The 25,217-nt window shown below is 40.2% G+C and overlaps 1 protein-coding gene across 3 annotated transcripts in view; it reads left to right on the forward strand.

Moving 5' to 3' along the window:
- SPTBN1 (spectrin beta, non-erythrocytic 1) overlaps window positions 1-25,217 on the forward strand; it is a 198,318-nt gene that overhangs the window by 51,685 nt on the left and 121,416 nt on the right. For all 3 annotated transcript variants that reach the window (XM_027072443.2, XM_015074694.3, XM_053200601.1), the window contains exon 2: window positions 3,061-3,255. In XM_027072443.2, coding sequence (XP_026928244.1) covers window positions 3,108-3,255 — 148 coding nt within the window. In that variant the 5' untranslated portion in view covers window positions 3,061-3,107. The remainder of the gene's footprint in view (window positions 1-3,060; window positions 3,256-25,217) is intronic.

Below are 25,217 nucleotides of genomic sequence, written 5' to 3' on the forward strand. Positions count from 1 at the left end.
GAATCCACATGTCATGGGCATACTCATCCACATCTTTCCTTGACTCTGACTTTCCCTTTATCCTCAGGTTACTCTGTTGTTGTTTTTGAAAACCTAGAAACACCCTTTCACTGTGGCCCTTTGGGGTTTGGGATGTTTCATTTTAACATTGCCCTGGTATGGCGGGGGACGCGGGGAGCTTCCATCTTCCATCATTATGAAAAATCAGCTGTTTGATAAAGATATTATCTTAGGACAGATGGAATATGTTAAAGAAAAAAGTGACCCCGATGTCCAAGTTCTTAGACACTCAAGTGAACCAATTGAAAAAAAAAGAATTAAGTGATAGCATCAATATTTCTTTTGTACACAAACTAGTAGGAGCTTTTGCTTCCCACGTTGCTCTTTGTCTTAAGGGAAAATTACGTTATTAAAGAACACCATTAAAGAAGAATTTTTAGGACAAGACGTACTTATGTGCTTTGAATGACTTATTTAAAGCTTAGAGGAGGATTAACGCTTGTTGAGAAATTTCTGGAAAGCAGTCGCTGAATTTGGGATAAGTCATTGGTAGGAAGAGGGTTGCGGAGGGGAAAGGATTGCAGTTAGTTGGGCTTACTCAGGAGTCCGATGTAGTGGGATGGAGCACAGGTTGTTAGCTGCCCTAGAGGCCGTGGTGTGGCTTGTTCTCATTGGTCAGCAGGTGGCACCAAATAGCCAGCATGAATCTGGAGAGGTATGTAGTGTTTAGATTTCACCATGGGTTGGGTTGAATTGCACTTTCTCTGCTTTCACAAATTTGTAATTCATACCACTTTCACATTTTTCCCCCATAGAAATGGCATCCTCCAAGGCTGAATTTTACGAAAGTCTTTGGTATTAACATAGTTATGAAAATTAACCATCTCCCAAGGTCAAATGGTACATGACATTATTGATTTTTTTTGAAGGGGTTTATGACTCAATGTGAACAGCAACAAACAGTAAGATCAATAGAATATACTTATTGGCTTAATTTTCTATAATTTTTTTATGTTTTTATAAAATGTGGTTAAATACGTTGCTAATGTAAGTCTTAAAATTACTGATAAGTTTATATTGTTGGAATTGATTGTGTCTACCTGATGGGAATCCAGGATTTTACTCCCATCCAAATGTTTGTGTTTGAGCGAAGATGGGTCATTATTTGGGTCATTGAGCTCTTCATTTCCTCCCAACAAGCTATCCTGCTTCTCAACATAAAGTCTCTCCTTTGCCTGCGATGCTGTTGCTCCTGATCTGGGCATGACTCGTTCCTTTTTGACACTGAGATCTCAGTTTAAATACTGACTCAGAGAGGACTTTCCTGACCACCAAATCTCAAATAGTCTCAAAATTTTCTCTCTCTCTCTTTTTAAGGTTTATTCATTCATTTTTGAGGGGAGGGGGCAGGGGGCATTGTGCAGAGAGAGAGGGAGAGAGAGAATCCCAAGCAGACATGGGGCTTGAACTCACAAACCTTGAGTTCATGACCTGAGCCAAAATCAAGAGTCAGACTGTTAACTGACTGAGCCACACAGGCACCCCTCTCTTTCTTTTTTAAATTGAGATATAATTGATGTATAATATTATATAAGTTGAAGGTGAACAACATGTTGACTTGATATATATGTGTATTGCAACATGATCACCACTGTAGCATTAGCTAACATCTCTGTCACGTGATATAATTACCGTGTGTGTGTGTGTGTGTGTGTGTGTGTGTGTGTGTGTGGTGTGAACAATAAGATCTAGTCTCTTAGCAACTTTGAGGTTTATAATACAGTGTGGTTGATCATTGACTGTGTTGTATCACTCCACTTTTCATTTTTTTTTCAACTATTTTGCCTTTTCTTGTGTGCTTTTTGTTCAGCTCCTCCTGCTATGCCATATGCTTCACTAGAGCTGAGTCCTTATCTTTTTTTTTATTTTTTTAATTTTTTTTAATGTTTATTTATTTTTGAGACAGAGAGAGATAGAGCATGAGTGGGGAGAGACAGAGAGAGGGGGAGGGAGACACAGAATCTGAAGCAGGCTCCAGGCTCTGAGCCGTCAGCACAGAACCCAATGTGGGGCTTGAACTCACGCACCGCAAGATCATGACCTGAGCTGAAGTCAGAGGCTCAACTGACTGAGCCACCCAGGTGCCCCGAACTGAGTCTTTATCTTGTTTACTGTTATCCCTAGCATCTGAAACAGTGCTGAGCACGTAGTGAGTCCTAAGTACATTCTAGTTCAGTGGATGAATCATAGTTGTATTGAAGAGAGAAGAAGCTATATAAGCTGAATGTATTTCTCATTATTCTCTGAGGGTATTTTGATAAAGTGAAGACAGCAGTGGACCAAAAGTTGAGGCCTAGGTTCTTGTTTCTTATTTGTTCTTGTAAAATACTGTGACCTGGGTGGGTCCCTGAGAAATGGGTATTGGTCATAGAATTTGTAAATAACAATAATATAAATAATTGCAGTCATTATTGTTTGAACCTCTCCTATGCACCAGAACAGTCCTTGGTGCCTTACATTTACTATTTCATTTGATCTTAGGCATCTGTTAGTTCTGATATGAAAATGAGATATTTAGGTGAAATGATCTGTTCTCTTATATAACATTTTATGAATTTCTAGGAGAAGCAAAGAGATTATAGTTTATGGTGGTACACAGTAGAAGTAAATGAGTTCATTCAGAAGCCCTAGGTGTTCATCTTAGTTCTTAAATAAAACTTTAAAACTGCAAAACTTAAACATTACAAAGAGGGAAGAAACTCACCCTGTGTTGGGTGTGTGTCATCTCATTCAGTCCTGTGAACAATGTGGAGAGTATCTTTCCTCTTTAATGGTTGGGGAAACTGAGATGCAGAGATGTTAAATAACCTAGCCAAGGTCACACACAAGGTGTTATGAGGCAGTGCTCAAGTTCAAAACCAGCATTGATTTACCCCAGAAACTTGTTCTTGACATGTAGGAATTGTTCTACAAGTCTACTTTACCTTTATCCCAGTAGGTTTCATGGGAGCACAGAGCATTTTTGACCTCTAAATAGGATTTTCTTGCTCTTTCTCATAGAACTGTAAGAAGGAGCTGATGTGGAGGAGCAGCTGAGACAGTTCAAGATGACGACCACAGTAGCCACAGACTATGACAACATTGAGATCCAACAGCAGTACAGCGATGTCAACAACCGCTGGGATGTGGATGACTGGGACAATGAGAACAGCTCCGCAAGGCTCTTTGAGCGGTCCCGAATCAAGGCTCTGGCAGGTAAGTCTTCTCATGCCCTGTGACAGAAGCCCAGGGGCCTGATAGTTCCCTTTAAAATCACCCACCCTTTCTCTTCTACAGGAAGGTCAGCTCACCTCTACTTAAACATGTCCTAGGAGTTGACCGTTGCATAAGGTAGCCAGGTCCATATTTGGGGAACTGTTGATCCTAAGGCCAAAATGATTGAGTGATTTTTTTTCAAGCTGCCCTAGGTTATTAAGAATTCTTTTATTTTTGACTCCTCTTACATTCAAAATAATGCAGCATATTGTACCGTATTCAGACAAATGTACAAATCATCCTGTGTGCTTAGTTGCTGTGATATTTTAGTTGACCTGACTTGTTACAGTAGAGTTCTTACTTTGACTGACCAAGAGTAGTTAGCATCACATGCAAGGGTTTTAGATGTAAAGAGCAATAACTTAATGTGGTGAGGGCATATTTAATGCTACAACAGGTAAGTTTGCCATTAATTCACTAAAATTAGCAGGAACACATCCTTCCTTTGTGATTTCTAACTCTCTTGGTGCTGTTGAATACTTAGAACACACTTTTACCCTAACCCTAGTTGGGGTGGGTAGTGGTCTTGCCCTGAATTGCCCTGGAAATCAGGAAAGGGTTTCATCAGGGTTTCATCAGGATTCAGCAGTACTGAATATATGTAAACCAAGGGTCAAAGTGGAGTCTATTTAAGGTCTTGCATCTGTACTTTGAGATTTTAAATAAAATGGTTTCTAAATGAGAGAAGTACATTTATGACTTTTTTTCTGAATGTCTTTAATCATGACACATAAATTATAGCCATGATTTAACAGGTAAGTTTACTGTTAATTGTTCATATAGCTCACATTTTTTACCTTTATAGTATAATTTGCTTATGATGCATGTGTCATTTAGAGTTCTCTTGATTGTAAGCAAAAGGAAACCTAACCCAAAGTGGTTTAAATGGTAAAGAAAATGTATTGATCACATAGAAGACAAACTTGGCCTTTAAGCAAGACTTATTCCGGGCTTAAATGGTGTGCACAGGACCCAGTTTCCTTCTCTATATTTTTTGGCCTTATAGTTCCCAGATGGCTGCCCCAGGTCCCAGATCCGTCTGTAAGGATACCCAGGAGAAAAGAGCACCTCTGCTGCCCCAGTACTTCTACCATGTCCTAGGATCAGTCTCACTGACCTGATCGATCATGACTTGGGCCATGGGCCTTCCTTAGAATCTCTCTTCCAGTGGAGTCAGAGAAGAGGGTACGCTGATTGACATTAGCTAATGAGGATGTACTTTTGGCGTGGGGGTTGTGGGGTGAGGCAGAGAGGGGTCAGTTCCATCTGAGCTCCTTGGCTAGAAAATTTGGTATATAACAGGAAGGAGGAGGAGGGAAATGGATGCTGGGAATATAGCTAACTAAATGCTATAGGAAGGTTATTCAGTTGCCTTAGAATAATTTGTCTCTTGAGTGGTGGTGATTTAATGATCTTTCTTGAGCTTGCCTGATTGAGTGCATAAATGAATGATTAACCAGATAGTCACTCTAGAATTGAAGCTTTATTTTCTAGCTTATTCATTAACATGGAAGCTTATGGAAACCTTGCTGCTGGCTTGTGCTAGTGGATTGATTTGTACTTTAATCCCTTACCTCTTTTTCTTGAATCTTCATTTAAGCCTTTAGTATGATTTGGGTAGCCAGTTACCTTTGATCATGAATCATTTACTTTCTGGTTCTAGGCTACTATGTATTATCTCCCTTTTAAGAAGAATAATATGGGGTGCCTGGGTAGCTCAGTCTTTTAAGCATCCGACTTTGGCTCAGGTCATGCTCTCACAGCTCATGAATTTGAGCCCCGGGTGGGGCTCTGTGCTGACAGCTTGGAGCCTGGAGCCTGCTTCAGATTCTGTATCTCCCTCTCTCTTTCTGCCCCTCCCCTGCTCACACTCTGTCTCCCTCTCTCTCTCAAAAATAAATAAACATTAAAAAAAAATTTTTTTAAAAAAAGAAGAAGATGTATTTACAACTGTAGAGCAGTTCTTGCTTTTTGTATCTGGTCTTTCCTGCAGTTCTGGAGGATATCTCCAGCTGTACTTAGTATTGGTCAGTTTTCTTAAACTTCCTAGGGTGGCTTTTCTTCCATGCTATCTGGGTCCCTGAACTACTATAGTTAATGATAGTAAGCACTTAACATGGTGTTTACTGTGTGCAGGCACTGTTCTAAATGCATTGTATATATTAACAGCTAATCCTATAACAACCATATATGAGGGGCATTATTATTATCTACAGTGTATAGATGAGGAAATTGAGGCATGGAGAGATTAACTAGCTTGCCCAAGGTCACACTGCTGATAAATGGCTAAGGCAGACTGCCTCCAAAGTGTATACCTATTTTTCTATATTCAGTAAAATACAAAATGATTCAAAGCATATTGTTATAGAGTATTGATAATGAGTAATTGAAACATGTTTTTAAAAAGATCTTTAAAAGGCTCAGGAATGCATCTTGTGGTCTAGAAGAAGCCATGAGTAACCATGACAAGTTATTGAAAAGAAAACGTGTTGCCTCCAAGTTAAATAGAAAAAAAAATTGCTTTCAGTGAATCCAGAAAATATCAGGAAAACCATCTGTGTATTGGAGGAGATTTTCTTGTTATCTGACTTCCCACTTCTGTGGGACAGAAAGATCTCTGAACTCTCTAAGAAATCTTATATGCTGAAAACAAGAGTAACAGAACAGTCCGGCAGTGTCTGGAACAGTGGTTCTAGAATGTGAGCATGCATCAGAATCACCTGGTCGTCTTGTTCATGGCTGGGCCAACCCCCAAGTTTCTGATTCATTAAGTCCAGGATAGGGCTTGATAATTTGCATTTCTAACAGGTGATACTGATGTGGCTGGTCTGGGGAATCACATTTCCAGACTGGTGTGGAGTATTGATGTTTGGTCTATTTCCTTGGGTGTCTGAGACTATTTCATCTAGACCCAGCTGAAGTCTAGTAAGAATTAAAGTATCAAACTCAACAGAGCTATCTGAAAGACACACTTTAATGTGGGAGTGGTGTGGAAGGCTGGCACCTCATTTTGAGAGGAGAGAAATATCTTCCTGTTCCTTACAGGGAAGTAGTATAGTGATAGGCCCAGCGTGAGAGAGTGCTGTTGTAGGATTTCTGTTACAAATGCACATTCTAAAGTGGGAAATCTTGGTTAGAGCACTAGAAATGTGAGTAGAAATGTGCATACCAAGTTTCCTGTCCCTCTTAAGTGTTCTGCATATTGAGTCTTCTCTAGGTTTTCAGTCTGAAACTCCGAGGTGATATACAAAGGACATTACTGCAGGAATTCATCTTTTTATAGTGTGCTGTATTGATAGTGTGTCTTATATTGATAATGTAACAACCACCTTGGGTTGTGTCCTTTACTAAGTGGCTTTTCTCTGAGAAAATAAGGTGAGGTAAACTACTTGCTACTAGTTTTTACCCAGTTCGCAGATCCTTTCTATTATTAAGCTGCTATATATGTAATATATATTACCTATTTTACGTATAGGTAATATATATTGTGTATATGATATATATTTTTTTTCCTCTGAGTTGTAAAAACCATTCTTAATTTCAGTTTTACTTGCCTTCATCCTCTTCTTGCTTTTAACTTTGTGGTATAATAAGAAATAAATTTTATCTTTGCACTCAGATCCTGGCACAGAACTCCTAAAACCCTTGGAATTTGCTGTCTTTTGTTATTCATAAAAAGCCTTCTTCCTCACACCTGGATTTATGCTAGTGGAGGTGACTTAGGGTGAAACCTTTAGATAGTGTTAGGATGGGACTGGTCACTGGAATGACCAAATAATGAGACGGTGGGAACTTTCAGCCCCATCCACCAACCTCCAGGAAAGAGGGGGAGCTGGAGATTGAGTTTAATCTCAGTGGATGATGATTTAATCAATCATGTCTACATATTGAGACTTTCATAAAAACTCCTAAATGACTGGATTTGGAGAACTTCTGAGTTGGGGAACACACCAGTGTGTTGGAAGTGTGGTGTGTCCTGTGAGGCCATGGAAGTTCTGCCCCCCGATACCTTGGCTACATACCTCTTCCATTTGGCTGTTTCTGAGTTGTGTCCTTCATAATAAACCAGCAAAATAAGTATTTTCTGGAGTTCTGTGAGTCCTTCTAGTAAATTTTTGAACCTGAGGGTTGTGTTCATGGACCTGATGAACTTCTGCTGTTTAGTCAGAAATATGGTGGTCTCGGGCCTGTGACTGGCATCTGAAGTGGAGGCAGTCTTGTGGGACAGATCCCTTAAGCTAGGGGGTCAGCGCTAACTCCAAGCACTTAGTGTCAGAGTTGAATCATAGTCTGGGACACCCAGTTGGTGTCAGAGTTGTATCAGACTCAGTAAGATATTTCATAGGGGAGATGGCCTCCCTGGTATGGTGTGGAACGTGGCCATGTTTTAAAAATGTAGGAATCAGGCCTGTAGTCACTTGTCAAGTGCCAGTTTATCATTGCAAAGATGAAAGAGTCTGGAGTTGGGTCACTTCCATTGCCCAGGGAGCTTTGAATCTTTCCATTCTCCTTAGACTTTTTTTGCTTGAAAATTAGTCTGATTCATCTCTCAGTCACTCAGCACCCCCCTCCCGTTCTTTAGTATCTGAAACATCAGAGGAAAACACTAGTGAAAGCATCAGGAGCTGAGCACTGCTGTCTTCATAATCCACCTAGAGAATCTCCTGGTGGGGTTGAAAACAGCAGCTCTTTCTTACAGTAGAGAAAACCTTCATCTGAAAGTTTCCCCCTCACACAAGTTAGGTGGAGAGAGGGTCTCTTGAATTGTTAGCTTATAAAATGTCGAGACTGGGCACCTGGGTGGCTCAGTCAGTTATGCAGCCGATTTTGGCTCAGGTTATGATCTCAGGGTTTGTGTGTTTGAGCCCCATATCGGGCTCTATGCTGACAGCTCAGAACCTGGAGCCTGCTTCAGATTCTGTGTCTCCGGCTCTCTCTGCGCTCCCCACCCCTCCCCCCCCGCCACCTCACTCTCTGTCTCTGTCTTTCTCTCTCTCTCTCGAAAATAAATACTAAACAATAAAAAAATTAAAAGGTCAAGACTTAGGAATGTTTTAGAAAGTAAGTAGAATTAATATTGACTCTTGCCACATGTTCACAAATTTTATATATACGAGGCTGGGGAGATTTATACTTGTGCCTAAATTGTGCGCTCCCATTTATAATTTAGAAGGAAGATGAGAAGAGCATTGGTGCATTGTGTTGTGTAGCAGAGATCATGCCGTGCCGATTCAGCCTTAAGGCAGAGTGCTGTGAAGTGACTTTTTTTTATGCATTCTGTAAATGATTTCCTGCATCCCATGATGGTGTACCCACATTCCTGACCTCTGACCAAATTGCCCCAGTAGTGTGGAACATGTGGTAATGAAAGTGATTTAGAAAAAGCTGGACTTTTTGCAAAGCAACGTTTTATTTGAAATAAAAACAAAAAAACTTAGATCTATTAAAGAAATGTAAAAGGTAAATGGTTTCTTTTTACAAGTGATAAATGTTTATGGTTACAGGTTATATTTTGTAGAATCAACATAAAGTAGGAAAGGAAAAGTAGTCCATTAAAAAGTACATTTTGCTTGAAAATATTGATAAAGTAATTAGAATTAATATTTTTGTATCAACACTCATCAGCAGTAATTTTAAAAATTGGGAGGATGTACACCAAAATAGTGTTTATTTCTGAATGACTTCCCTTTTTTCTTACCTGTATTTGAATTTTTTCCTGACATAAAATCTGAACTAATTTGTAATAAGGAAAACAAAACATAAATTCCTGATACCACATTCAGAAGTTTTAATTATTTCCACAAAAAAATCATGTCATAGAAAAGTTATAGGAAAAAGCCTATACATAAATGAGTAGTTAAAAAAGACAGAAATTAAAAATGAAATTCCTTTGGGAGTTGTCACTCGTCAACATTTATGAGCTAAAATTATTCATAAGAGCCTTTCTGCTAAGCTATGGACTTGGAAGAAGAAATTGACCTTGAGTTTACATGGTTAGTGGGGAATCAAGGACACCTGATAGCCATAGGAAAATGAGCTGAAGGCCACTCACTAATTGTATCTTTTACATTATATCCATAGAGCATATAAGTTATTAGCGGCTATATGTATAGGCCAGACTCCCTTTAAATACAAGCATTTGAATGAACAATAATTTTGGTGGAGCATTTAATCAGCTAAAGCACTGATTTGCTTTAAATGTTTAAAGCAGTATTGTCCAAAAGAAATGTAAAACTAGCCACATGTGATTTTTTTTTTTAATGGTTTTGTTTTTTGAGAGAGAAAGAGAGAGCAAGCACACATGTGCATGCAGGGGATGGGCAGAGTGAGAAGGGGACAGAGGATCTGAAGCAGGCTCTGTGCTGTGCACAGAGCCTGATGCAGGGCTCAAATTCAACAAACCCTGAGATCATGACCTGAGCCGAAGTCAGATACTTAACCAACTGAGCCACCTACCCACATGTGATTTTTAACTTTCATCTTCTAGTTAATCAAATCATCTCAGATATTATCGTATCAATGTGCAATCAGTATAAGAAGTTACCAAGATACTTCACATTTTTTCTACTAAGTCTTTGAAATCCAATATGTATTTTACCACCCACATTTCTTATGGTCATTAGTCACATGTGGCCAGTGGCTACCAATTTGGACAGAGCAACTTGAATGTCTTCACATAGACACTTACTGGTTAAAACTTTATAGATCCAGCCACACAAATGTGAGCTTAAAATACCCATCAGGTATTTGGTCTTGAGTATATTTATAAAGCAGTAAGTAGTTGGCCACTTGGCTAAGTGTAAACTTAAATTCTGATTGGGAATAATGCATCAGTCAAATTGTTGTTGTAAAAATGAATCTCCTTTTTGTGCTTTCTGGTACTAAGACACAGGTAGCAACAACGCAGATCTTGTACCACATCTTTGTTCTGCTGTTTCAGCTGAAAATTTGGCACTGCTCTCAAGCACTGTTTTTGGATGCAGAGGACTCAATAGCACACTTACTTAAAAATGCACATTTAAGGTTCCCCCATAAGTTGAGATTCACCACTGGAGGAGGGAACCCAGTGATCTGCATTTTTAATGCATCTGATACACTTTTTGAGAAACATTTTCCTGGGACATGGCCTGAGTGTTCTCACTTAATATTCATATCCTGTTCTGTCTGAGTCTTCCCCTCAAAGTGAAAATCAACTTTTTATCTCTTCTTCAAAATATCAGTCTGCCCTTTCCCCCAGTAAGCAGGTCACAGTTTATGTTTTGATATCTTGACACCTAAGAAGCCTTAATGTTGTGCTCAAACTGAGTACAGTGCTGTCTCCTGGCAGGGGGAGCACATTCTTCCTCTAATCCCAGGCCTCATTCCAGCCCCTCTCTGGGTGGATCCTCTTGGTCCCAGAGATGATAAAGCGCCCCCCCCCCGCCGCCCGTCCCCAACCTCTATCACTGTTGAGGCCTTTTAGTTTGTAATCTCCAGGAGGGTAGACAGTTTCTCTGGGCCTAAATTAGCTTTCTAGTGCTAATCAAAATTAGTAAGGAAACTTGAAAGGTATATCCTAAAAAAAATCTGCAGTTATAGATAAAAATAAAAATTCAGGGACAGGGTTTTTCTCAGGAGGAAAAGAGCTGGATTCTGTACACTGAAAATTGGAGCAAAACTTGTCATAGTTTCTCTTGAGTACAAATTTCAAGCTGTGGTTAAAGTTATGTACTTAAGTTGTTTACATAATTCCAGAATAGATAGACCTGCATATAGATGGAGGAAAGCCTATTTTAAAACCTTAAAAGATTTTTAAGTTTACCTTTTTTGAGAGATGTCTTAATGTCTTTTCTACCTACAGTCATGAGTTTTTAATGAGATAGTTTAGATATTGGCTTTATATTTTTTACGATCTATAATATGATGGTTTTACTTAGAGACTTTCCAGAATTAGACTATTAATTCATAATCACCTACCCCTGCCAGAATGAATAAACATAACAAAAATTTATACATGTATCTATGTATGTATGCATATATAAAATATTCACCTTCTTTCTAGTGAGAGTGCAAAGCTAGCCTCCTATTGGATATATAAATAAATCTTTAAAACATGGTCTAGAATTGTCTCAATAGGAAGACAAGACCTATTTACATGAAACTTTAACCAAACATGGATGCAAGTGCCAGGAAGGTAGTATAAGCAATTAGTGCTCTAGTAACTGAGAGGCAAAGGGTGAACACAAGAGGAAGAAAGCTAGTCATTTTGAGAGGATGGACGAAGTAGTGTGAAGAACATTGGAACTTGGAGAGGAACTGAGGCTTGAACCTTGGCATGGCTGTTTCTGTTTCTACTGCAGCAAAACTGTAGAGGCCAGGCTGCAGATCTCTGAGGACCCCTCTCATTAAAGCAGAAAGTCAGCTTTTGGCTTCTAAAGCTTGGACTCATTCCTCTAAAATTAGTTGAGAGCTTTTCTTATGTGCATACTCACCTGCCCGTTCGGATGGAACACTTTTATGTCCCCAGGGAAAGTCTTCTTGCATGATGGAATTGACATTTATAGTCAGGATTAACAGGGATTTAATAGCTATCCATTATTTTCCTCATCCACTCTTGAAGCTGTTTCCCTAAATTTTGTATTATTTGGTATTATTTGAGAGAGAGGTATGGTGCCTAGAGTACAGTAAATATACCACCCATTATTTGTAAATCGGAATCTGCAGGAGCCATTTCATATGAAAGAGGTTCGTGAAAAGTAATGAGAAGAAAGTCTGTTCAGGTCATTACGTGTATGTAGTTCTGGGTTATATTCTCCATTTATTTTCTGTATACGTATCGCTTTAGTAGTTTCCTGACCATGGGATTGCAGGAATAGTTTCTTTCTTGTTTAGGTACAGTTCCCAGGTTTTTCTTTCCCTCCCTTTTTTTCCTCTTGACTGCTGGGGATGACCCCTCCCCACTTTGGAAATCAGCTTGGCTTCCTGCTGCTGTTTCTTATACTCTTCCCATTCTGTTATCAGCTTAGCTGTGCTGACATCCCCTAGTAGCTGAGGTGAATGATCCTGGTGGGGAGCACCAGCCTGCCAATCCTCTCCTTCACTACACTGCTTCACCACCCACCATTCCCTCTTCCTACCCCAGCCCCGTTCCTGCCCCGTCTTCTAGAGCCCATGTTCTCCTTTCACAGCCACCTCAGTGGACTTCCCTTGGTTCTCATTCTTTTATTGCTCTCTTACTGCACACTTAGCCTTTGCCTTAACTCCTTTTCCCCGCCCAGCAACATGATTTCCTTAAGTCAGTCTCTTACTTTTAAAGAACTCCATAGTCACCATTTCTATGAGAAAATTCCCATAAGTTAACTTGTGAATGAACTTGGGGAATATAACCTGTCTTTTGAGGACTGCCTGGATAAGCAGAAGAGGAAAACTTAAGCTTTTTCTCTTTTCCTAGCCTTTTCCTGGCTCTCTCTGCAAATGTGCCCCTGACCCCAGCTGTCTCTTAAATTATCAGCTTTATCAAGATATAATTTACATATCATAAAATTTGTCCCTGTAAAGGGTACACTTTAGTGGTTTTTAATATACTCACAGAGCTGTCCAACAGCCACCACTAATTCCAGAACATTTTTCTCACCCAGAAAGAAATCCCATACACATTAGCAGTCACTTCTCATTTTCACCTCCCCCTAGCCCCAGGCAACCACTACTGTACTTTCTGGCTGTGGATTTGCCTGTTCTGGGAATTTCATATAGGTGGAATCAGGCAATATGTGGCCTTTTGTGACTGGGTTTCTTTTCCTTAGCAAAACATTTTCAAGGTTCATTTATGCTATAGCATACATTGGTACCTCATTTCTTCCTCTGCTCTCTTATGTAAGTAATTGAGGTAGATTAGTGAGAAAGGACAGAAAAATTCTGTAAAAGCTACCGACATCATAATACTTCTTTATCTGGCAGTTACTGGGAACAGATGGCAGATCTATTGTAGGTATCTGAAAGTCCTGTACACTTAGGACCTTCTTCATTTCATTGTTTGGTGTCTCATGTGGTCATATCTGTTGCCTTTATTAAGTTCATTTACACGGTCTAACTCCTTTGGCAGTTTCTACCAAAGTAGACCTGTGAGTAAGTACCCTCATAGGAAGATAAAAAGAGAAAATATAATTTATATATAGGACATTTGTAAAGTCCTGTACACTTTAAAAATAAACATGTTACATGATAAGAAAAAGTTGGAAGTGTCAAAAAGTAGGTTTTACGTTAACATTGCAGTTCAGATAGCTAAAGTTTTATGTAACCACCATCTTCAGTGATACCATTCAATTTAATGTATTAGTTTTTTGATTTATAGAGAGATTGATGCTGGGTAGGTGTTAATAGTCTCTTAAATTACATTTTGATTTTTGACACCAAGTTGATTAAAGAAGATGGTCTTGAGTATTTGTGTATTTGTCAATTTTGACATGATCCCGTTACATAGTAATCTACTGGGAGGGATCTGGGTAGCAAGGTAACAAGCATTTGGTCTGTGTTTACTGTTTGTTTGGCTTCTCTGAAAAGAATCCTGCATTCAAAATTATTTTTGGTTAGTTCTTTCCGGTTGTCCAGAACAGAAATTCACTTGAATTATCTTAATAAAAAGGATATGGGCCTGTGGTGGAGTGCGGGAGGAGTGGGAGAGGGTTACTGCAAAATTTCAGGCTTACCCAGACCTAGAAATCCATTAGTGACTGAGGCCGCTGTGGGGCTGGAGGCATTCTTCATCTTTCACATGGGCTATGTGCCTCATTCGTTGGAGCCCTGTGCATAGTAATAGTATCTGCCCCCTCCTAATTCAGCCTACACATGGCTTTGGCGTACTGTAGTTACAGCTCTACATCTTGCCAATCTTTTCTCTTTTGACCTCTTTGAAATGACTCAATATCCTGGTTTTCTCTAGTTCAGATCCCTATGAGGTTGAATATGAGGATAGGGCTCCAATTGGCCCACGTAATCTTTTTATACCTGGCCACGACCAATGGGGTACTTATAAATGATTATCTTTAGAAGAGGTATCCACAGCACTGGTAAAGAGCAGGAAGCCAAATGTATAAAACATACCAGCCCTGTCCCTCCACAGCTCAGAGGATATTTGGCTGGCAGTTAGAGGCTATGGTTGGCATTTCTAATGCAGAATGGTGTAGTGGAGGAAGGTACTTTATGTTGGGACTTTTGGGGAAAGATACCGGGGCATTCTGCATGATCAAGGGAAGAGTTAAACAGCCAATATGAGGGAAAGGCAGGGTATAGACAGGCGCTGGAACCACAGAAATTAAGGCTTTCCATCTCTCTCTCTTGTTTTTACCTTCTGTTTCTTGCCTCAGAGGTGGTCTTTCAGGTGACTTAAATATGATTGCCATCTGTCCCTGGACTTTGCTATCTACCACTTTCTCTATTTTTCTAGTTCTAGTTGGAAACATGGGGTGGGGGTGTTTGATAGGGAGGCTTTAATTTACTAGGCTTTGGTCAGGAGGCCAGTCCTGAACCAGTGAACTGCGGTGTGAGGTATGGAGGAATGTGAGAGCGTGGCAGCTTTCCCTGGAATCATACAGAGATGTTCCTGGAAAGGGAGGTGGGTGCTGGGCAGATGACAGTAAGTAACAATAAATGTTCACACATTTTCAGATATTTCAGTGATCTTTTTTTTGTTTTTGTTTTAACATTTTTTTTGTTTATTTTTGAGAGAAAGGCGGAAGTGGGGGGACAGAGGATCCAAAGCGTGTTCTGCACTGACAGCAGTGAGCCCAATGTGGGGCTCAAACTCATGAACAGTGAGATCATGACCTGAGCTGAAGTCGGCTGCCCAACTGACTGAGCCATCTAGGCACCCCTAGATTAATGTTCCTGATTCAGAAATAAAACTATTATAAAGTGACAGGGTGACATTTGCTGTTGTCTGATTGCTTCCTTAAAAAAATAAAAAGCAACTAATAATGTACAGCTTCCTTTAAGATCTTTGAAAGAAGAGAAATGTACACCAGCGTTTCGGTCTTTAGAATATGCCTCTAATAAGATGCTTAGTTTGCACCTAAGTTGTTAACTCGTGAATTTGACAATTTTGTTACTTGGAAATACTCTAACCCATTCTGTCTTCTTGAGGCCTCAAAGACTAACACCATTCTTAGAGTATGACAGATGCCCAATAATAGTGCATCATTCCAGACTTTTTAGCAGTAATGTAAGCACCATATTAGCATGTTCCTTACCCACATTTAATCTATTTTGGGGAAATAGATCATGTGTATAAAACAAGCAGTGAATGTGACAGGATTACATAAAAGTGCTGTGATGCTTCCCCAAATCCTAGATCTTACCTCTTCATTCTCCAGTTGATAAACATGCCCCTTTTCCACAATTCTTCCTTATTCTCATTGGGTTAATCCTCAAGGGAATTTGCTGAGCTTGAGTTTTGATGTCTTTCCTACAAGCCTGTGAATTTTCAGAACTCTAAGGTAGTGACATAATTGGGTGATGGACACATGTTATTGGGTGAGGCTGATAAAAATTTTGCCATACAGGTTTAAATTTCTGCAGACTCCTTAGATTTCTTGAGCATCTATGTGAAATTGCCTTACTAGCCACGTGATTGCATCTTAACAGCATCAGAGAGATGCTGGGCCATTTGCCAGGTTCCAGACTCTGCCTGCATCATATGTTACCTTTTGGATCACCCTGTAAATCTTCAGGAAACCCAAGCCTTTCCAGTGTTCACCCTGACTCCAAGCCCCTCCATGGAGCCATCTCCTGCATGGTTCACACCTTTTCAAAAAACTTCTTTGGCCTTTGTATTTCTGTACCCTATCCCCTGAGTCTTATTAGTTTCATGTGTGTGCTTAAAGTAGGTGTATCTTTATTTTCCCTCCAGCTAATCACTTAACTCCTTGAAGACAGTGACTGAATAATACTTCTTTCCACATTTCCTACAGTGCCTCGTGTAAATGAAAACGCAGTTAGGTGTTTCTACTTGTTAGACTGAAGAGCCCACTTTATTTGGGGAAAATTTGCCCCTAATTTCCGTGATACCCATTGGAAAGTTAGTTCTATGTGTTTAAGAATTTTGCATTAAAATGTAAGAGATAGGGACTTCTGGGTAACTCAGTCTGTTAAGTGTCTGACTCTTGATTTAGGCTCAGGCCGTGATACTCATGGTCATGAGATGGGTGGCTCAGTCATTTAAGCGTCCAAATCTCAGTTTCAGCTCAGGCCACAATCTTGAGGTTGGTGGGACCAAGCCCTGCATTGGGCTTTGCACTGACAGCATGGAGCCTACTTGAAATTCTCTCTGTCCCCCACCCTCTGTCCCTCCCCTGCTCGTGCATGTGCGCTCTCTCTCTCTCTCTCTCTCTCTCGATAAAGAAATAATTTTTAAAAAAAAGATTCTCTTCCTCCCTTTTCCTCTGCTCCTCCCCCACATGTGCACACTTTCTCCCTCTCTTAAAAACAAATGTAAGAGATAATTCCTTTTAAAATTTGACACATATCTTTTGAGATAGTTTCCATGCACATTATTGAAACACCTTTTTTTTTTTTTTTAATTTTTTTAAGGTTTATTCATTTCTCAGAGACAGAGCGTGAGTGGGGGAGGGGCAGAGAGAGGGGGGAGACACAGAATCAGAAACAGGCTCCAGGCTCCGAGCTGTCAGCACAGAGCCAGATGCAGAGCTTGAACTCATGGACTGCGAGATCATGACCTGAGCCAAAGTTGGACACTTAACCAACTGAGCCACCCAGGTGTCCCGAAACACCTTTTTTTTTTTTTTTTTTAAGTAATAAGCAGAAGCAGGACAGGTTGATTATAAGAATCTGGAGTATTCTCTCAGCAAAGAGGATTTGTCTTAGATTTTCATTCTTGCAGGATTTGATCTCACTACTACAGTGTTAACTTATGGAGATGCTTTTGAAAGTTTGGGGCATTATTTTTAAGCTGATACAAACCATTACACAGAGTATGGGACATCTTTTAATGATGCTTTCAGTTCGGCCCCTGCTTCTTTTTGTGCTGCAAGAATCTGCCCTTAGGGTTTTATACTTTTTGGCCAAAAGAGCTACAGCTAAAGATGTACTTGTCCACTCCTTCCTCAGATCATTGCAGTGTTTCTGGACCTCTTTCGAAAGCTCCTTGTCTCTTTACTTTCCATGTTTTGAGATACTAAAGGCACTTGATGGGGGCATCTCTAAAGAGGCTCTCACTCCCAGGTTGGCCCACAGTTTGCCTGTGTTTTTCCCATGTGTCACTTAGCTTCCAGTGGGTGCCAGCAGCTGGAGTTAGATAATTTAATGGCTCATTACAAATTTATAAATGCTGGCCACAGTTGGCCATCTGGAATAATGTATTGTGACTTTAAGGACATAGGGAATTTGGTGAATATAGTGGCCAAGCATGACAGGGAATGGAATGCTCTAATTATACTTTATGGTTCCTAGAATACTTTATTTCACTATGACAGCCAAAGGCCATTCGTCTGTCCCTCAGACTAGGCTACAAGTGGACTAGAACACTGTTGTCGTTGTTGTTTTAACCGGTATATAATTTAAACCTTTTCTTCTGTGGTTAACAACAACAAAAACCATTCAGCAACTTTCTAAGTCCATGGGAATGGCAGTATGTCATTTAGCCAGCTCGGCCCTTGGTCAGTTTTTACCTCTTTTGAGATGGGTTTGACAGTTCCATGTGTTGACAGTCCTGAAATTGATTTTGGAGAAACGGGTTTACAGACCAAATCAGTTAGCCCTTTATATGTCTCTGTTGTGAGAACACAGAGTTTTATACCTGGAACTGGTTGCTCTGCAGAGGATTAGTGTGAGCTTCCAGCTTCTTCCCTGAGCCCCTATACACACCATCCATGGAGTTGTCTCCCAGCATTTGAGGGAAGGCCAGTGTTAGTAGGGATGTTGTAAATAATGTAGAGGTATTCAAGACTGCCTTAAGAAATACAGGATGGAGAAGAGGCCAGGCTAGAGGATGCACTTGATACTAATTCGAAACCCAAAACCCACAGCACTGAATTAACAGGTGTGCTGGTGCAGCTTTCTTTGTGCATTTAATCAGGCATATTCTTCAGGTGTATTCGCATGAAGATCTTTTTTTTTTTATTTTTAGACTCCCTCACATTCAGGGAACCATTTTAATTGGCATGCTTAACACCATTATTGTCTGAACTGGATTTTGTCATGAAGGATGAAGTATCTATGTGGGTTTTTTTAACTTTTTTTTTAAGCTTATGTATTTTGAGAGAGAGTGAGACAGCACAAGTTGGGGAGGGGCAGAGGGAGGGAGGGGGAGAGAGAGAGAGAGAGAGAAAGAGAGAGAGAGAGAGAGAGAGAGAATCGCAAGCAGGCTCCGCACTGTCAGTACAGAGCCTGATGTGGGGCTGGAACTTACTAACCATGAGATCATGACCTGAGCTGAAATCAAGAATCAGACACTTAACCAACTGAGCCACCCAGGTACCCCCTCCCCCCAATGGCATTCTCTCTCTGTTTTTTAAACTAAACTGAAGACTTTACTCATCATGTTAATCTAATCTGTAATTGACTTAAGATTTTGACAGAAAAAAAATTGAGCACAATATCAGTAGGAAATATATTTTACATAGTATTCTAGTATACACAGAAATTTATGTATATGGGTATGTTTATGTATTTACTCATTTAAATTTCACAATGTGATGCTGAACTTGAATTCATGAGATGCTATGATATTTTCTATTCTATCCCATATTTTTAGATGCTAGTATTGATCTACTAATTAGATTTTTTTTTAATTTTAGAGAGAGCACACAGGCAGGGGAGAGGGGCAAGGGGGGAGAGAGACAGAGAGAGAGAGAGAGAGAGAGAGAGAGAGAGAGAGAGAATCTTGAGAAGGCTCCATGCTCAGCACAGACCCTGATGGTGGGGCTTGATCCCACCACCTTGGGATCATGACCTGAGTCAAAATCAAGAGTCGGACGCTCAACTGACTGAGCCACCCAGGCAACCGTACCAATTAGAATTTTTAACTAATGGTTAGGAAACCCTGTGGTAGCAGGTGCAATTAAAGGACATCAAAGTGGCCTCTTTATTTTTAAGCTTTGTGAATCATGATTGTGAAATGGGTAAGGTAGTATTTGATTTTTTTTGTTTTATTCATTTATTAGTGAATGACTAAGTGAAATTTTATTGAGTGCCTACCAGATACTGTGATTACTATTAGAAATACAGAGATAGGTAATTAAGTGAACATAGGTGTATGGTCAGCAGAGGTTTTCTCTTCTCACAGGACAGGCAGTGTCAGTAGATGGAGGCGAATTTTAGGCTAAGCACGTGATCTGTTGAATGGTGTGCTGGTGCCTGGCTCTCTCTCAGGAACTGTGTGCAGAATTGTAGAAGGAGCTCAAGGTAGGAGCAGGCAGGAGAGCCTTGAATGCCATGCCAAGAGGTTTAGCTTTTATCCATCCTTTTGGCCAGCAGCTTTCAACATTTAGCTCAGGATAATTTTATTTTCAAATAGAATTTAATTTGTTACCTCACTATGTAAAATGGCAAACTTGGAGCCAAGCTGAATGAAACAGAGTAGTCTTCTCTAGATTTCTACCCCGAGGGGTTCTAAAGCCCCTGGTGACTTTACCTGAGAGCCACTGGTAGCACTGGACTTAGGTCTCAGGAGGAACCCCCCTGGGGACACCATGGAGGGTGACTTGGGAGAATGGCTGGAGGGAGAAGAGCCATTTTAGGAGAATGTCATGTTTGGGGGAGAGATAAGGAGGAGGCCCTGAAACAGGGCAGTGGCAAAGGGCTTGAGAGAGCAGGGACTTAAGCTGTTGTGGTTGCCTCCTGAGGACTTGCTCTATAGTGGGTTGTGGAGCATAGGAGGTGGGGTGGGGAATATCAGTTTAGTTTAGGTTATATGAAACCTCATGCCAAGTTTTTCTTTTGGGTGCCAGATATTTGGGATAGATGAGGGTTGTTTGAGTATGTTGGTCACATATCTGCAAAGCGGGCCACTGTTTGTCGTGGTGTTTTTTGTTTTTTTGTTCTTTATTCTCCATTACATGGCCTCCAATTTTCAGGATTATATCACGTTTTCCTTAGCTCATATCAGTCTATATTCTTTCTAGCTACACCTTAAAATGATCACAACCCCAAACATTTACTGAGAGAATGATTTCAGGGAAAGTACAGTAAAAATATTTTAAAACTTTTCTTGGAGTAGAGGTTGAGAAGTTATTACCCCTACCTCCCACCCTCAGAAATAGCCAAGATGGGAGGGGGAGAGAGAGAGAGATGGAGATAGGAGAGAGAGAGAGAGAGAGAGAGAGAGAGAGAGAGAGAGAGAGAGACCTGTGTTCCTTGGAGGAAGAGAGATGTGTTCAGTGCAAAAAATCCCAGTCGAACAGCCTGGCTCTGACTGGAAGAGAGCTGGTCCTTCCTGGGGTGTTTTTGGCTTGAGTGCACTGTTCCTCTTTGTTGAGACAGCTGTAGTTTGGTATCAGGGGATAATAACGAAGAAATATTACTAGATTTTCATTGGTATTAACTAGAACACTTAAAATTTGTGTATCACTTTCATCTTGGAGAACATTATGAAAATATTACTTTAGTATTAAGAGCAGTCTTTAGTGTAGGGGGGCATTACCCCCCATTTTACAGATTCCATTCTGAGCTTTTCTGAACTGGGCTGTTACTTGCCCCAGCCTGCCTGCTTTAGTGCTAATATAAATCAGAGGCTCCTATGGTCTGGGATGGTGATTGAAAGCTTCTGATGCCTATCTTTGGCTTGCCTTTTCTAACTCTACTGGAAATTGCTCTCCTTCGAATAAGTATTTGTAGGTCTCTGAATGGAGAGAAATCTTGCGGCTCTCTCTATGATGACTCCATATTAGAGAATCAAGACTGAGATCCCTTGAATAAACTTAGAAGATGAGAATTGCTGGAGGAACAGAAATTAGAGTGTAGTTTTTTTGGGTTTTTTTGTTTGTTTTAAGTAGTGAATACTCATTTGTGACATCAGTGCTGATTGAGCTTATTTTAAAACCTTTCCCAATAGGACACACATTACCTATATTTAACAGGAAAGCAGAAGTAAGAATCTGATATTGTACAGGGTTGTTTCTTTGTATTTGGACAAGCATAAGGGAAATGTGACCAGTTGAAAAAGGAAGGCCTAAATGACTTATATATTCAAAAAACAATCAAACATTTATGTGTTAAATAGTATACTAAAAAAATATAGCAGAATGATTTGTCTTATATGGTGTGGAAATATACAATTTCTCCTAGATATGACTATTGGTGGGTTGCACAACTTGAGAACAACAAGTTATTTTCATTTTCAGGGAGGATAAAATTAAGTAAGTGAGGCTATCCTAAGACCCTACCAAGTAACAGATGCTAGCTAGACACTTTATGTAACATGCCTACTTTTCTGTTGCTATTCTACTGTCTGCAGGTGGTAATTAAAATCTAAGGAAAACTTTTTTTTAGGTCACAAAGCTTTTTAAAAATTTATTTATGTTTTAAAAGCAAGCTGTGTGCCCAATGTGGGGCTTGGACTCACAACCCTAATAAGATCAGGAATTGTGTGCTCTACCAACTGAGCCAGCCAGGTGCCCCTGGGTCACAAAGCGTTTTTCTGGTATTTACAAAGTCGCTTCAGATAGGAGGCCATTGTCAGTACTTTTATCGCATCCAGGACATCTGGGGGCCACTGGGCCTGGCTAGTTGATACATGAGAGAAATCATCCAGCCTCTCAGCCTCAGTTTCCTTACTTGCAAAATGAGGGGGTTGGCTGGTTAGATACTTAGGTCACTTAGGCCTCTGAGATTGTGTGTGAGCTCCAGGGGAGTTAGCAGGCTAACATCCTTTCGTTACCAAGGTATGTTGTGGCCTCTTTTCCTGATGGTTTCTGTTTATACAGTGAGAAGCTAACTGTGTGGGAGTATAGGGTTGATAGCAACCTTTGTCCTTCTCCAGGAAATAATAAATGTCGTGTGACTCAGACTCCAGTCTGAGGCTCTTGTTAATTTTTTAACTTTCTGTGTTTGATGAGTCAGAAATGCAGGTTCTTATAGAGTGTTAACAAATCTTTGATTATAATGACTGCAAATTACAGTCCCCTTTCCTGTGTAATGATTTTTGCCATTTGCCTTCCTCAATCTAATAGGCAAGATAGAAGGACATTTTGATCAGTAAGAACCTTGGTCTGTTGCTTCATGAGTCCTTATTACACTAAAATAATAATTCTTCCTCTTCTTTTTATTTTTTTTAATTAAAAAAAATTGTTTTAACGTTATTATTGAGAGACAGACACAGAGCATGAGCAGGGGAGGGGCTGAGAGATGGAAAGACACAGAATCTAAAGCCGGCTCCAGGCTCTGAGCTGTCAGCACAGAGCCCGATGTGGGGCTCGAATTCACAAAGCATGAGATCGTGACCTGAGCCGAAGTTGGACGCTCAACCGACTGAGCCACCCAGGTGCCCCTTTTAACTTTTATTAAGTAACCTTTACCCACAGCATGGGGCTCAAACTCACAACCCCAAGATTAAGAGTCACGTGCTCCACCCACTGAGCCAGCCAGGCACCTCTACACTAAAATATTCTTGACAGAAAACTATGTGTGTGCCCACACTGACAGGATATGGGTATTCTTTAGCTAGGTGGGCACTTGTAAGTATTGCAGGACAGTTGATGCTGGAGTAGCACAAAACCTTAGGAGTAAGGAAAACTTGTTTATTTAATATCTGCGAAGGTGATCCTGTGCACATGTGGGCCTGTGTGCACGCGCGCGCGCGCACACACACACACACACACACACACCTACATCCAAAGTGTGTCAGTGTGCACATGCCTGCTCAACTAGGATGTGTCACTACTGACTATTCCTTAACTGCCAGTTGATTACTTTTGTGTTTGAGGCACTCAATCTCAGAGAACATCATTTTTAAACAATTTCATGGAGTTTGGACTTGTGGAGATTCTGAGGCCTGACCCTGGTGGTAACTGGTAAATGGAGGTTGCTCTACAGTGCTGTGCAGGATGTGAGTGAGGCAGTTTGGAACCAATAACTCGTTTATTAAGCCTTTTTTTTTTTTTCCAGTTTTTACAAAACTGAAGAGTTGGCAAGATTCCCATAAAGTTTTCTTAAGGGTTGAAGAATGGGCTTGGAGGGATCAGAGTGTTGGTCAATAGTTTTTGAGAATGTTTGTTAGAGCTTGGGACTCACACATGCATACTGCATAGCTTTAGATTTGCTGTTTGTCCCCACACTCAGTACTGTATTCCCCCTGACTCTAGTTTTTTTTTTTTTAATTTTTCTTAATTGTAAAAAACATATAAAATTGACCATCTTAAGCATTTTTAAGTGTACAGTTCAGTCGTGTTGACTGTATTCACTATATTATGTAGCAGATCTCTAGAACTTCTTCATCTTGGAAAACTGAAACTCTGTACCCACCGAAAAAGTACCCCCTCCACCCTCTCCTCAGCTCCTGGCAGCCTCTGTTTTACTTTCTGTTTCCATCAGTTTGATTACTCTAGATGCCACATGTAAGTGGAATCATACAGTACTTGTCTTTCTGTGATTGGCTTCTTTCATGATGTCTTCATAATGACTTAGCATGACATCCTTAAGTTTCATCTGTGTTGCGGCATGTCACATGATTGCTTTCTTTTTTAAGGTTGAATAATAGTCTGTTGTGTGTAAATGCCACATTTTCTTTACCCATTCATTCATCAGTGGACATTTGCATTGTTTCCACATCTTGGCTCTTGTGAATAATGCTGCACTGAACATGGGTGTGCGAATCATCTCTTTTTGAGATCCTGCTTTCAGGTTTTGGTTTTGTTTTGTTTTGGGATAGATACCCAGAAGTGGGATTGCTGCATCATATGTAATTCTATTTTGAATTTTTTGAGGAAACCTCCATACTGTTTTCCATAACACCTCTACCATTTTAAATTCCTGTCCACAGTGCACAAGTGTTCCAATTTCTCTGCATCCTTTACTGAAGTTTTTATTATGTTATAAAAATAAGGTGGAGTGGAGAAATGCACCATCGTGGTCACAATTTATGTGTTTTTTTTTTCCTGGTAGGTGGTAATTAAGAAAGAGGGCAGTAGAAATGGTAATAAAAGATGAGTGGAGAGGTGGTTATAGATGAGCATGTCAGGTTTTAGAAAAGAGCTTAGTCTCTCTCTTAGCCCACTTCATTCCTTCCCTGTCATTAAAATTCTACTTTTGATCAATAGTCCATTTTCCAGATGTTTTTAAAAAACGCCTCCCGAGTAAACTCTTCTCTCAGAATATCATAAGAAAAATAAAGAAAAGTTCAGTGCAGAAAAATGAGAAAGGGTCTTTGGACAAGAGAGTTTATTGGGGCTGACAGTGTATTTGATTCTGTGTTAGTCTGTAAAGGTAAGATTGAAGCTGTCAGTACCATCATCTGGGTCTTTATTCTGTCTGTGCTGGGACACACCGGGCATCAGAGAACATGGAAAATAAGGGTCATCTGCCACTTAGTACGAGCCTCTTGGCTTCACCATGGTGTTGGATGCTGGGTGGTGAAGTGGGAGAGTGGACGAAGGTGAGCCTTTTCTAATTTTGAGCCCTGGGCCTACTTCCCGGACAAAGAGGCATGAGAAATGCCTGCTACTTCCTCTGTCCACAGCTCTTGGTTTGCCCTAGAAATGAAAGGCAGCAGGATTTCAGAAGGTGTACTTTAACTTCCTTCATATCTCTGGGCATACCTTTCTGTGCCTCATTTTCCTTATCTATTAATGAGATGGTTGGCTTAGGTAGGTACATTTTGAAAAGGACCTTCTTGATACCTGTTAGGAGTTTGGCTCTCATGTTCTCCTCATGAAGGATTGGCATGTAAACCAAGGGGTGTTCCATAAGGTGGAGAA

Source organism: Acinonyx jubatus, chromosome A3 (assembly GCF_027475565.1).
Source record: "Acinonyx jubatus isolate Ajub_Pintada_27869175 chromosome A3, VMU_Ajub_asm_v1.0, whole genome shotgun sequence".
NCBI lineage: Eukaryota > Metazoa > Chordata > Mammalia > Carnivora > Felidae > Acinonyx > Acinonyx jubatus.